Raw genomic sequence first — 13,277 nt, forward strand, 5'->3', positions numbered from 1 at the left:
ACACCAAGGTTGCAGGTTTGAACCCCATATGGGATAGCTGCCTATTCCTGCATTGCAGCGGGTTGGACTAGATGATCCTCAGGGTCCCTTCCAACTCTGCAATTCTGTGATTCACTACTGTCAGTTGTGAGGAACTGGAGGAACTCTGCCCTAAAATAAAATGTCTTTCTGCCACAAGGGTCTAATTTTTTCCTAACAAATAAACACAGCTGCCATGTATTTAACATGTCATTTGTTTTAATCCCAATATTAATTTTCACTGAGGAAAGCAGTAAAGGCCAAAGTGCATTCAGAGGAAGTGGTTCATGGGTGAAAGAGGAGGCAGAATTCAATGGGGGAGTTGATGCAGGCAACTTTTACAACAGGATTCTCCGCAGCAGGAGCCCAGAGAAGCTTGGCAGGAGGACAGCAGTGCGTTGAGACGCCTTGGAAGACTCCATCTTATGAACGACATCATAGCCAACCGTAAACTCAGAGTGTTTGCTATTTTCCGAAGCACACACAAACCTCGTAGTGCAGCCGTTCGAAAGCCTCTCCGTGGGGGTTTCATCTGGATATGGAAGACAAGATATGGGTTGCCGGGACATTATTGCTTGCGACTGCTCTCCAAAAAGTTGCTCCATCTATCTACTGCTCACCAGTAGAGCTCAGCCCATCTATCCAAAACCATTAACTCACATGGGAATGATCCACAACCTTGATCCAGCTCAATACATTCCATTTTTAAATTATTATTTACAACATAAATCCACCACAACTCAAACGAATCCACCACCATTAGAAATGAACATAACATAAAATAAACATAAAACAAACAACAAAATAAAAGACTTCCTTTATCCTGTACATGGCTTCCTTATTTACTTCTTGTGAACTATTTCGTTTATGAGTTATTACGATTTTTTCAAATTATGACTTAAAAAGAAAACCACAAAGTCTCCTCCAGACATTAAACAAAACAAGTCCAGGTGTGTATTTTAGGGCACTGTTTTGTGAAGTATTCTTTACATTTCCCCCATTCTTTTTGAAATTCTTGTCTGGGGAGTGCCCTAATTCCCTCTGTTAATCTAGCCAATTCGATATAGTTTAGTAATTTATCCTGCCATTGCATTTTTGTTGGCACGAATTCCTTTTTCCAATTTCTGGCAATTAAGGTCCTTTCATTCCAATGGGGCTTTTTGCAAGAGACCTTCCTGTAGATTGCATCTCACATGCCTCAAATCTCCCTCGCTCTGCCACCTAAGGGTAACCAAAATCCAATATGTGTGGCAGTTGTCTCACCTTGCCTCAAGGAAGAACCTTCATGTAAAAGCAACAACACTTGCAAAGACCTCTCTTCATTAAAAACCCAAGAGCAGTTTACACAACAAGACATTAAAATAAAATAATATCTTAACAAGTAAATGGCAAAACCAAAATACTACAATGTGTTGGAACCATCCGCACCCATACTTTCCACCCCCTAAATCTGGAGATTCCCCACACAATTGATGTAGCTCTACTATTTAGATTTTCAAAGTGTAGGGAATCCCAGGATATCGAGAGGAGAAAGTGTGGAACAGCGGTAGTTGGAGGAGAACACCTATCAGGGACTGTACAGAGGAGGAATGGTGGGAGCCGCCTCCCCCTTTTTCTGAACCTTCCCAAGGGCAGGAGGATAATATTGATTTAGAACAGTGGTTTGTAGAAGGGCATAGTCCAGAGGGGGAAAGCTGGGAAATACAGGGTGAGGAGCAGCTAGAAGAGGAAACACTAGAAGAGAGACAGCTGGCAGATTCAGTGTCCTTGGACAGCACTCCTGAATGGGGGGGGGGGAGATGTTTTGATTTATGAAGTTATCTTTTATTTCTAAGATGCTGAGCCTGTGCTGGACAGCACGAGACATTGCATGGATATTTGGGATGTATCTTTGATGCTCATGTGATGCTTTTTTGTAGAGTTCTGCCAGTAAAATTTCGAATTATATTTTGATGGGTCTGGACAATGCTTCATATTTCCAAAAGGAGCCCGTTCTTATGCTTCCAGTTGCTCCAAACTGTGCTATATCAATATCTGCGATAAATACCCACCCGCCTACAGATCATGGAAGAAATGAATCTGCACTGCGGAGGAAATCACTTACTGGAGGCCCTGCCAAAGCCGTTGGTTTCCACCTTGGTACAATTCGCCATCTCAGTGCTGTAAGTGCCTGAGCAGGAGGAATTGGATGGGTTCAGCATTGTATTGGCTCTAGGCTTTAGCGGTAGCACTGAAAACAGAAACAAAAGATACTCCAGGTCAGCTCAAGGACTGGACCAAAAAGAAATACAGAGCGGGGGAGGCAGGGACCTTTTTCAGCCTGAGGGTCATGTGAGCAAACAGCCTGAGCCTCCACCATTTCCTTAAGTCAAGTTGTCACATATCTCCTGCCCCCCACCCCCAGAGCTACAATTTCCAGAGCGGTTTCACAGTCAACCCCTCTTCCCAGTGAACTGTCTTGAAATGGAAGCACCTTCTGCTTTTGGTCTTCCTGAATGCAGAGCTTTGGAGCGCACAGTGGCTTAAAATTTCCCCACCCATTGTCAGGCACCAGGTAATCTGATCCCCCCATGGTAGGCTGCCAGGAATAGATAGATAAGGAAAGCTCTTACCAAGGTCTTTTATTCAATATTCACAGAAAGAGGCTTAGAAATGCAGCCTCTTGGAGTAATGGCGTTGCTCTGAGTAATCTCCACCACACTTCTCTCCTCAGTTGTTGACAACAACACCACCCACCTTATGGTGCCCGCTTAAGGCCATTTGCCTCCAAGCCTTTTGCTCTCCTACTTTCAATGCTCACCAGGTTCTGGGAGAAGGTGGGTCTGGAATGCTTTCTAGTGATAATGTGTCAGCCAGCTGCTCCGGCTCTGCTTCCCCTTCCTCCTCTTCCATTATTTCCCAACTTTGCCCCTCATCTGCCTTTGAGCCATAACCTTCCTCAAACAACTGTTGTAAATCTATACTGTCTTCCTCTTCTCTGGAAGGTTCAGGAGGTGGTCTCCACCATTCCTCCTCTGTCCAGTCCCTGACACCCATGCCTATTGGGTGCCTCTAGGTTGCTGGAGACGGAGACCCTTTGTAACGAATGGCATGGTTTGTATGGGCCTAAAGATGGCTGAAGAACACCACAAAATGGATGTGATGTATTTGAACTGTCAGTGAACTGATCATGAACTGTGTTGTAGGAACGGTACAGAACAGCACATACAAGAAGGGCTACACAACATTACCTTTGAGGTAAGATAAGAGTTGTGAGATGATGCCAAGGACAAGGACAAGGATGTGAGATGCCAAAAACAAGGAGTAAGGAGTTGTGTAATGCCAAGAATCAGATGAACAACAAGGTGTATATCTGGCAAAGCCCTCCAGCCTAAGACGTGTGCCAGACATTTGGCAGCGCTGTTGTCTGCCACCCGTGGCTCTTACTGAACCTGATCAATTCAGTGAAGAGTGAAGAGTGGTGAGTATGAAAGGTGTATGAACAGATGTATGGTTGACTGCATATTCCTTGCCTTGACATGTGAGTTAATCAATAAAACTTATTATAGAGACAATCCAATATTGGTTGTCTGAGGTTTACTTGTGCCTTCCTAGAGTGTACTGGGTCTCATCTATGTGAAACACCTAAACAGATTAAAAGAACCTAATTGGTCATTACACCTTCTGCAGAAGTAGCAGTGGGTCTTCAGCCTTCCATGGCCCCTGCACCATTGGTTACAGGGAGTGAACGTAAGGAAAGGATAAGGATAAGGAATTTTGGGGAGACGGACCAGCATGAAATTTATATACGTACGTTGAGGAGTGACTTGTCTGCAGGTCTTCCCGGTGCAGCAGACCCAACTGGACCTGTAGGTTCTTCCTCCCCCCATATCAAAGTAAGGTGGTGGGGCGTTGCACCAAAAAGTGGAAGCACAGCTTCTCTCTATGGTCTGAACCACCTTTCCATCTTAAGTGGCAAAAAAAAAAAAAGAGGAGAGAGGTTTATTTAGCAACTAGCAGCTTCATCTCCAGAGCAGCTCTGATTATTAATAGTAATTTTTTTTTATTTGCAAATTTAACAAAGAAAAGGAAGGGGGAGGGGGGAAAGAATTAAAGACCATAAAAGGAAAAAAGAGAAAGAAAGAATAACATCAGATTAAGGGTGGTATATAAATTTAATAAATAATAAAGTAAAATAAAATAATAGGAACACACAAAAATTATCCATTCTCATTGCAGGTGCATCAACCATCAACAGGTGTCTGCACATATTGATGCAGAATTGAGGCCTATTGGAAATACATTCAAATGCAGGCAGGGCCATGAGAACCTCAGCCCATTGTGGGGCAAACACAGGGCGTTTATCCTTCCAGGCTTAAATTATAGGTCTCTTAGCAACCATAAGGGCTAACCGTCCACTTTTGTTGTTTAGGAATTATAAAACAAACAAAAAATCAGCACAATTTGGAAAGGTTCCTTTCCCCACTTGCTTGAAAATGGTTTCCAACTGTACTCAGTAAAGACCAAAACCTACGGTACTCCTTGATCTCGGGAACCCTCGTGGAAAAATTGGTATCAATATATTAAGAAGTGTCTGAATGGGTATCATAGAATTGCAAGGTTGGAAGGGACCCTAAAGGCCATTTAGTCCAACCAAGGACTTTCCACAATATATAGTAGACTAGCAGAATGCCCATTGTTTGTTTGTAGGATGCATATTGCAAAGACCCAGGGGTGCTCTCCGCCAGCCAACGCACAGGCTCTCTGTCACTTATGTGTGAGTCGCACAAGGAGTATTCACAAGTTACATTCAACTTGTATATAGGACTGGGCGATATCTGGCTTTCAGCATCATGACATACCACCTTCTTACCATCATGATAGAGTGATATATCACAATGTCTGAAATAACACCGAAAAAGGCTGAAAAAGTGGCTGGGCTATGGAGGGAGGGAGGAGCAACCAGGAGGAAGGGAAGGGGGCTGCCCACTTGCTCAGGTGAAGGAGCTCCTGTTCATTCCCTCCCTTCACAGCCCCATCTGCCTGCCTTCACCTGAGCAAGCAGGGCGGGCTGCCTTTTTCCTCCTGGTCGGGAGAACAGGCAATTTGAGCTGGCAGTACATCATGGCTCCCGCAAGCACAGAACAACCAGATGGGAGTGACATGCCCTCCAATATTTCTCCGATGCAAGTAGGGACATCCCATTCCATAATGATAATTTTACTATTTATACCCCACACATCTTATTGGGTTGCCCCAGCCACTCTTTAAATGTGTGTGTGTGTGTGTGTGTGTGTGTGTGTGTGTGTGTGTGTATAATCTCCATTTTTCATTTCCGTTCATTACATACATCTCAAATTCTTAACATTTGCTATATACCGTACTCCTCTCTCCCTCCCCTCCAAGACTTCCCCCAACTTGCGTTTCTGATTTGTTTCTATTTTCACCTGCTTTGCTATCTCTCAACAGAAAAAGTTATTAATAACATAACATCAAACCTTAAAAACATAAAAATAAAATAAAATACATCATCTTATTTCACTATCTTCCAAACATTTTCTGATGCTAATAATGTGAATGTTTATTTAAATCCTGCCATCAAGTCTATTGCCTTTCTTTGTTTCTGCAAATATAATATGAATGGTTCCCAATCTTTTTCAAAGTCTCTGTTGTCTTTTTCTCTTAGTCTTTCTGTCGTTTTTGCCAGTTCTTGCCCCAGCCACTCTGAGCAGCTTCCAACATATATAAATACATAATAAAACATTAAACATTTTTTTAAAAAACTTCCCTATACAGGATTGCCTTCAGATGGCTCAGGAGTCACATAATGCCATACCCTCCAACATGTCTCCAATGAAAATAGGGACGTCCTCAGGAAAAGTGGGACATTCAAGGATCAAATCAGAAACCGGGACAGCTTCTCTAAATCAGGGACATCCCGGGGAAATACAGACACTTGGAGAGTCTGGAGCAAGATGCACTCTGCTTGCGGTGGCCAGGGAGCTGTGATGTATCACTAGCTCAAAAAGTCTGAAGCCAGTATCACGATCTGAACTTCATAGAGGTTTCAGACGATGAATTGAAACATCGCCCAGGTCTACTAGCGTACAATCTGTGTACCTGTGCACCCAAATAGTTGACCTTCCATGACAAAAAGGTGGGTGACATACAGATGATATAGATCCAAAATGTGGGGAACATTTTGTTCTCCAGATGTTGCAGAACTACAACTCCCACCATCCCTAACCATTGCTTGGGGCTGATGGGAGTTGTAGTTCAGCAGCATCCGGAGGACCACGGGTTCTCCCCACCACCACTTTTCTTGAGCAAAAGATAAGTGCTTCAACCTCAGTCTCCTGAAAGGCATTGTGAAACAGAATGCAATCTTCCACCCTGGCCATGCAGAGCCCCATCCTGAGCTGAAAAGTCCACTGTGCCATCTATACAGGCAGCAGCTGTCAGTGGTCTTGCCTAAGCCCACCCACTGCCCTGATCTGGCTTGCAACCTCTCCTACCCACCTATGGTGCTTTCCGTCAGTGTGATGAGGCAGGTTTCTTTGTTCCCAGGACAGGTCCGCATGCTGCCAGTGCAATTGGTCCCCTTGGCAGTACAGATTTCGCACTCCAGAGAAGCAGCTGGAAGAGGGAAGGACACTTTTTAAAAATGAAATCAAATGAAGATACTTTTGTGCAGGAATAATCCATGGGTCACCTACTTTCGGGGTACCCCCGTTTGTGCCCGTTGCAGGGTTCGGGGATCAGCCAGAGAGTAGGAGTTTACACACAGATATAAGAAGAGGCATCAAGTGGTCAAACAGAGGAAGGAAATGAATGATTTTTAATTGTTGTTTCTTGTTGCATCACGGTGTGGTACGCTGGTTTGACATCAACTGATAGGAAGTGCCTACAGAGGGTGGTGAATACAGCACAATATATTATGGGCTGTCCCGTGAATCCGCTGGATGAAACAGCAGAAGAACGTTGCCTCAGGAAAGTGAGGAAAATTCTCAGGGATGATTCACACCCTGGCTGGCACTTTCTTGATCTCCTGCCCTCGGGCAGAAGATATAGAAGCATGATTAGTTGCACCAACAGAGTAAAGAACAGCTTCTATCCGTAGGCTGTTAGGCTGCTGAATGGAAAGATAACAACAAGGAACTGACTTTCATGTTTGGTGGGTGTGCGTCAGTAAACAAGGGGAATTAAGACTAAGAGAGCTGAGTGGGGGGTGCTTGTGTAATCTCACTGTATACAAGTTGTACAAGTGACAATAAAGTATTTCAACTTCTTAGTGTTTCTTAAGCTCCTTTGAGGGGGTTTTAAGAAGTGAAAACAGGTGATGTTATTATTATTGATGATGGGAGTTAAATGGGGGTTTCCTGCTTCTTTATTTTCATATTATCTTTGGCTGCTTTTTGTCCCTTCATTCCCAACGGAATGGGCTGGAGCGTATTGTGAGCATGGCTTCAATGATTCCTAATAACTGCCACGAATCATCAGTATTGTGGACTACAATCTCCTCTCTGTCCATCCACACATTCAGCTTGAAAGGTGTTCCCCAGCAGTACCTGATCCTTCTTTCTTACTGGCAAATGGTCACAATTTTTTTTAAAAAAAATTAGTTTTCTTTGAAGTTTCTGGGTGCACATCTTGAGATAACATGGATGTCTCTACTTCTGATAGGCCTTTCCATATCTTCTTCTGAGTGGCTTCTGGCTTGTTTTTGGTTTTTTAAAAATACTTTTAAGCTACTCTGCGGTGATTTTTTAAAAACCCCAAAAGCAGGATTTCAGACACAGTATGTTCTCAGTCCTATCTGGAGATGCCAGGAACTGAACCTGTGACCTCTTGCATGCAAAACAGTTTATTATTTACTATTTATTTTATTTTTAAAATTTGCGTACCATCCTATACCCGCAGATCTTTTGCAACGTAAAATCACAATTTGAAAAAAAAAACCCAGGAAATACAAGTTGCCTTCTACCAATGAGCTACAGCCGTTTCAGAAAGCTGCATTATCCATCTTGTATCAATACCAATCCTGTGACACAAGCTTGGCTCCAAATCTATTCATCCCAGAAGGAACAGACCTCCAGGAGGCTCCCAGACACTCCTTACCTGTCTTTAGAAGTGCAAAGAAGAAGCATTTCAGGGCAGCCTGCATGGTGATGGGAAATAAGAGAGCATAAGAACAGAAGCTCTCTCCACGATGCGCCAAAATACTTGGTTCAAAAGACCTGCAAAGACATACAGAGGAAGTGTCGGCACCAGGTGTTAGCTTACCAAAGTGTGCATTTAAGCGCACAAAAACACGTAAAAAGCCAGGTGACACCAAATTATCTGGGGGAAATCCAAGATTGCAAGAATGGGGATTCCCCTGGCCTTCCAGATGTTACTGGACTTCCTACCAGCCCCAGACACTTGATGGGGTGCTCCTGAGAAACAAACTAGCTCCCTTCCTTGCACACACACAAAATCAGACTTCTTTTCCATAAGGGAAGTGCCAGCGAAAAGCATGGGAAAATGTGCACTAACACTTTGGTGATGCAGTATTGAACAGCCTTCCCACAAGCAAATCTCAACAAATGCTCAATAAAACTAAGCAGCAAAGGCCGAGGGAGCGCCCCGCAATTTTTGCACAAGCAAAACAGAATGAATGCTTGATGAATGAGCTCTGCCATGCAACCTAAACAAAAACAACACACACACACACACGAAAACAAGAACAAAAGTAGTATGTTTCCGGGTGCTACTGCACACAGAATGACTGTACCTGGCAATGCAGGATCCGGCTGGCAGGGGGGGCACCTTTGCACCTCCTTCACCTTCTAGAGAGATCAAACACGGTGGGTCGTCCCGTGGGATTTTGCAAGAGGGAAGAAGGATGAGGCCTTAAAAGGTCTCACTCACGTGGGCTATGGGAGCACTTTGCCTGTAGTGAACGTTCCATCCACCCTCTGTGTGAGAACTTCACTAGGCTATTTGGGTTGCTGGTTGACAGGCCATCAAAGGAATTTTTTCTTCCAACCTTGAGGGGTTTTCACCTATCCCTCAGTGACCTAAGGCTTACTTTTGTTAGGCAATGGTCGGAACAGCAGCAAAACATGTATTTCCCTTTTGGGTGTACAGCCACAGCAGCCATTAACTCTCCAGTGGTTTGATTTCACCTCCCAAAGATGTGCTTCTCCATTGTCTCACAAGACAGATGGATGTCAACCAACCAAAGTCTGTATATCAGCAGAAATAGCATTGGGCAGAATCAGTATAGCAATGGGGGCCTCCATAACGTGTCTAGGGGAAAATATTGGCCATGCATACCCTAAGATCAGGTTAGGGCCCCCGCATGGCTGGAATCTCTCACCCCAGGCACCCATTGAGACCCTGGCCTGGACATTTGGCTTTCACCATGTCAGGGCTCAGCCCTGGAATATTCTCATGGAGGAGAACTCAGTTCTTTTCAGCAAGGACTGAAGCAATGGACCATTGTCCTACTGCCATGCCAACCCCACTTTATGCTGTGGCCTATAAAGATTTGGTCTGATTTTTACCCAACCCCACATCCTGTCCCAGTTATTTCACCACACGGGGCCACAGATTGTGCCTGCCTGGGTCAAGCTATGCCTTTTCAGAAGCTTAAAATTCCTTTTCTGGTTGAAAATAAGAACACTGCCAGACTCGCAAGTGTTGAAAGACATTCCACACTCATAATTCTGGGGGAAGAGGGATCAGAGATTTAGCCCACAATTCTAGAAACTTTTCCCTGGAACGAAGTCCTGTTAAGGATACTGGGATGTACTTCTGAGTAAACAGAAGTACTGCACTACAAATCCCCAGCAAAGACACATGTTTAAAAAGCAAACAGGAGGGGCAAGGGGTAAGGAGCAAGACAAATTTATTAGGGGATGTTATATTAAATAGACATCCAAAATTCTTTTTTTAAAAAAGGGGGGAAGGGGAGAGAAGGAAGCAGAAATACACCAAGACGACAAACCTGTTTCCCAACTAGCATAGCCCTGCTCCCCACCATCTCATGTTAGGAGCACTACTTCTGATGAGGTTCAAAAAGATACTATAGAGGGATAATTTCTATTGTTTTGAAATGCATGTGCGTGATCACATGTTTGAGAAATAATAAAGCCCCTCCCCTCTTTGCTCCGGCAACAAATTTAAATTCTGGAGATTAATTCTGTAAAATTCACTTGGCAGATTTGTAAACTGAAGGGAGGACTACGGTTCCGTGATTTAGCTTCTAAAAAGGGGTAGGTGGCCTTTGACCCTTGCAGTGTCATTGGACTCCCACTATGCTATGCTGTCTCTGGTTGAGAGCCACAGGTTCCCCATCTCTGGCCTGGAAAGCTTAACATAAACCAAGCTTAAAGTGAAGGCTGAGCCTATCCTTTATGCATCAGCTTCCTCTCCCTAGTTCTTCATTGTGGGCTTTGTCAGATGAGAACTATTATATGAGCTGCTGCCTTTGCGCATTAGGAAAGGTTGCTGCTTCACATTTGCTAAGGCAAGACAAGGCTTCCCTGCTGGAGCAGAGCTGTGTGAACTAAATATTTCTACAGAACTAGACAACTGAGGCTTCAGCTCCTAAGCTGGAGGTTTCTCCATCAGTCTTCCCCAACCTAGTGTCCTCCATGTTTTGTATTACAACTCTCATCAGCCATACCTAGCAAAGATGTGGTGGCTGGGAATGAAGGGAGCTGTAGCCAAAAACCCAAGGAAGTCACCATAAGAACATTAGAAGAGGTGTCCCGGATCAGGTCCAATACTCTGGTCTCATGGTGGCCAAAGAGATACCCACAGGAAGACCACAAGTTTGGGGAATGCTGTTCTACAGGATCTTGATCTTCACGTTTCTCCAAGATTAATCTCCTGAAATGCATTTGCCTGGTTTCTGCTACAAATGATGGCTAATAAATTGGAGTCCCCTACCTTCTCCTCTGACAGGCCAGCTGTTTCCCTTGATGCTTTTCCACGGGGACTGAGATGTTTCTGCTCTCTTGCAAACTGCTCTTCTTACTTATATGCCCTTGGCTAGGTTGCCTGCACTTCTGCTGCAGCCAATGAGATGAGGATGACTTCTTTAAGAAATGGGTGTGGGTGGCTGTGTTTAGACTACTGACTGCACCAGTAGTGAGTGGGAATTTAAAGCGGGATTTAGATCAGCTGAGCCTCCCGGGAATGCTGATTTTTATGATGACCACTATCAACAGGGAAGGAGATAATAAGGAAGGAGGGAGTAAAAAGAGGGGAGCAGTTTGAGCCCCTCTGAGAACACAATGATCTGACTCAGTAAAAGCCTCTTCGTGTGTCATGCATGTTTCTTCTTTTTTAATGAACTTAAAAACTGGATTTTTGTATTGAACAGAGATGTGCACCAAACCTTTAGCTTATAAACTGTACTCGAAACCTAACTGCAATCTAGCATTGTATCTCAGTGGCTGAAAGTCCCAGTGTCAATCCCTGGCATCTTCACGAGGGGCTGGGAAAGATGCTGTGTTTGATATCCCAGAGGGCTGCTGCCAGCCAGTGCCAGTGATACTAACCTAGATGGACCAATGGTCTGATTAGCACAAGGCAGCATTCTGTGTTTGTTGGCTGCAAACTCACCGTTCTCTTCAAACGTCAAGCAAAATCATAGGATAGCTCAGTTGGTAGAGCATGAAACTCTTGATCTCAGGGTCGTGGGTTCGAGCCCCACCTTGGGCAAAAGATTCCTGCGATGTAGGGGGTTGGACTAGATGACCCTTGTGGTCCCTTCCAACTCTACAGTTCTATGATTCTAAGTCTGGGGCGCTGCCAAGCGTTGAAGGGGAAATACATAGATGGCTCTGGCCCCATGTCCATCTACTTGGCAATAGGCCTTGGCTAGAAATGGCCATGGCATGGGCCATTTCAGAGCCAGCCTGAGACATAGGTAAAGGTAAAGGTAAAGGGACCTCCGACTATTAAGTCCAGTCATGACCAACTCTGGAGTTGCGTGCTCGTCTCGCTTTATTGGCCGAGGGAGCTGGCGTACAGCTTCCGGGTCATGTGGCCAGCATGACTAAGCCGCTTCTGGTGAACCAGAGCAGTGCACAGAAATGCCATTTACCTTCCCGCCGGAGCCGTACCTATTTATCTACTTGCACTTTGACGTGCTTTCGAACTGCTAGGTTGGCAGGAGCAGGGACCGAGCAATGGGAGCTCACCCCGTCATGGGGATTCGAACCGCTGACCTTTGATTGGCAAGTCCTAGGCTCTGTGGTTTAACCCACAGCGCCAGCCGCATCCCAGCCTGAGACATAGTGCATAGTTAAACTATGGAACTCACTCCTACAGGAGGCAGGGATGGCCACCAATTTGGATGGCTTTAAAAAGGGATTGGGCAAATTCATGGAGAAAGTCATCAGTGACTACTAGGCATGATAGCTGTGCTCTGCTTCCACAGTCAAGAGGCAGCAACGCTTCTGAATATCAGGTGCTGGAAGCTGCAGGAGGGGAAGAGATGTCTTGTGCTCAGATCCTGCTTCCCATGGGCATCTGATCACCCACTGTCAGAACAGGATGGGCCATTGGCCTGATCCAGCGGGATCTTCTTATCTTCTTATGACACTTTTCTGCCTAACACAAAGCAGTAAATGGTAGTTGCCTCCCAAGTCCAGGTGCATTGGTCCCCAAGCTAGCCCAAGTGAATTTAGCCCCTGGGGCAGAAGATTTCCCAATGGCTTCTCTTGCTCATAACTACAGTAAGAATAGATAAAATAACAAACAAATTTGCAAGCTTTTCATGACACCCAAGGACAGCTGCCTGGAGCAGCTCTCTCACTGCATCACAACAGGGCTGGACATCCCTGCAGCCATTTATCTGGATGAGCAGGTTGCTTTTTACGTTATTCACAAAGAGGGAAGAGACAGGAGGAGAAGGCATATACAAATATGCAGTCATAACATGCAGTGTAACCCTACCCACATTTTTTTAAGCAAACCTGATAAACCACCCACCCACCCCTTTTTAACATTTGAAAAGCTGCTCTTCTTTGGAAAACTTGAAAAGACATGTGGGTTGTTGTTGTTTTTAAAAAAGAAATTCTGTATGAAACCTTTTTTGAAAAGACAAGTTTTTTTAAAAAAAAAAACCAAGTACAATGGGTGAGTATTAACATAACAGCTTAAGACAATTTGATAAATGATGCACGCTGATCACCTTAGCCTGTGGTTCCTGAAATTTGTTCTGTTTGTGCAGATAAACTATCAGAGATAGAATGCTACAGGATGTGTTGTTAGTGTGTGAA

The 13,277-nt window shown here is 44.5% G+C and overlaps 1 protein-coding gene across 1 annotated transcript; it reads right to left on the minus strand.

The window, feature by feature from the left end:
- Positions 1 to 8,239, minus strand: LOC128418453 (phospholipase A2 inhibitor gamma subunit B-like). The gene is made up of 5 exons (XM_053398147.1): positions 8,116 to 8,239; positions 6,517 to 6,633; positions 3,812 to 3,964; positions 2,123 to 2,248; positions 1 to 550 (listed from the first exon to the last, which is right to left on the minus strand). The coding sequence occupies exons 1-5, from the start codon at positions 8,159 to 8,161 to the stop codon at positions 357 to 359; spliced, it is 636 nt and encodes a 211-aa protein (XP_053254122.1). The 5' UTR covers positions 8,162 to 8,239; the 3' UTR covers positions 1 to 356.
- Between the last annotated feature and the right edge of the window lie 5,038 nt (positions 8,240 to 13,277).

The sequence above is a fragment of the Podarcis raffonei genome, chromosome 8 (assembly GCF_027172205.1).
Source record: "Podarcis raffonei isolate rPodRaf1 chromosome 8, rPodRaf1.pri, whole genome shotgun sequence".
NCBI classification, from domain to species: Eukaryota; Metazoa; Chordata; class Lepidosauria; order Squamata; family Lacertidae; genus Podarcis; species Podarcis raffonei.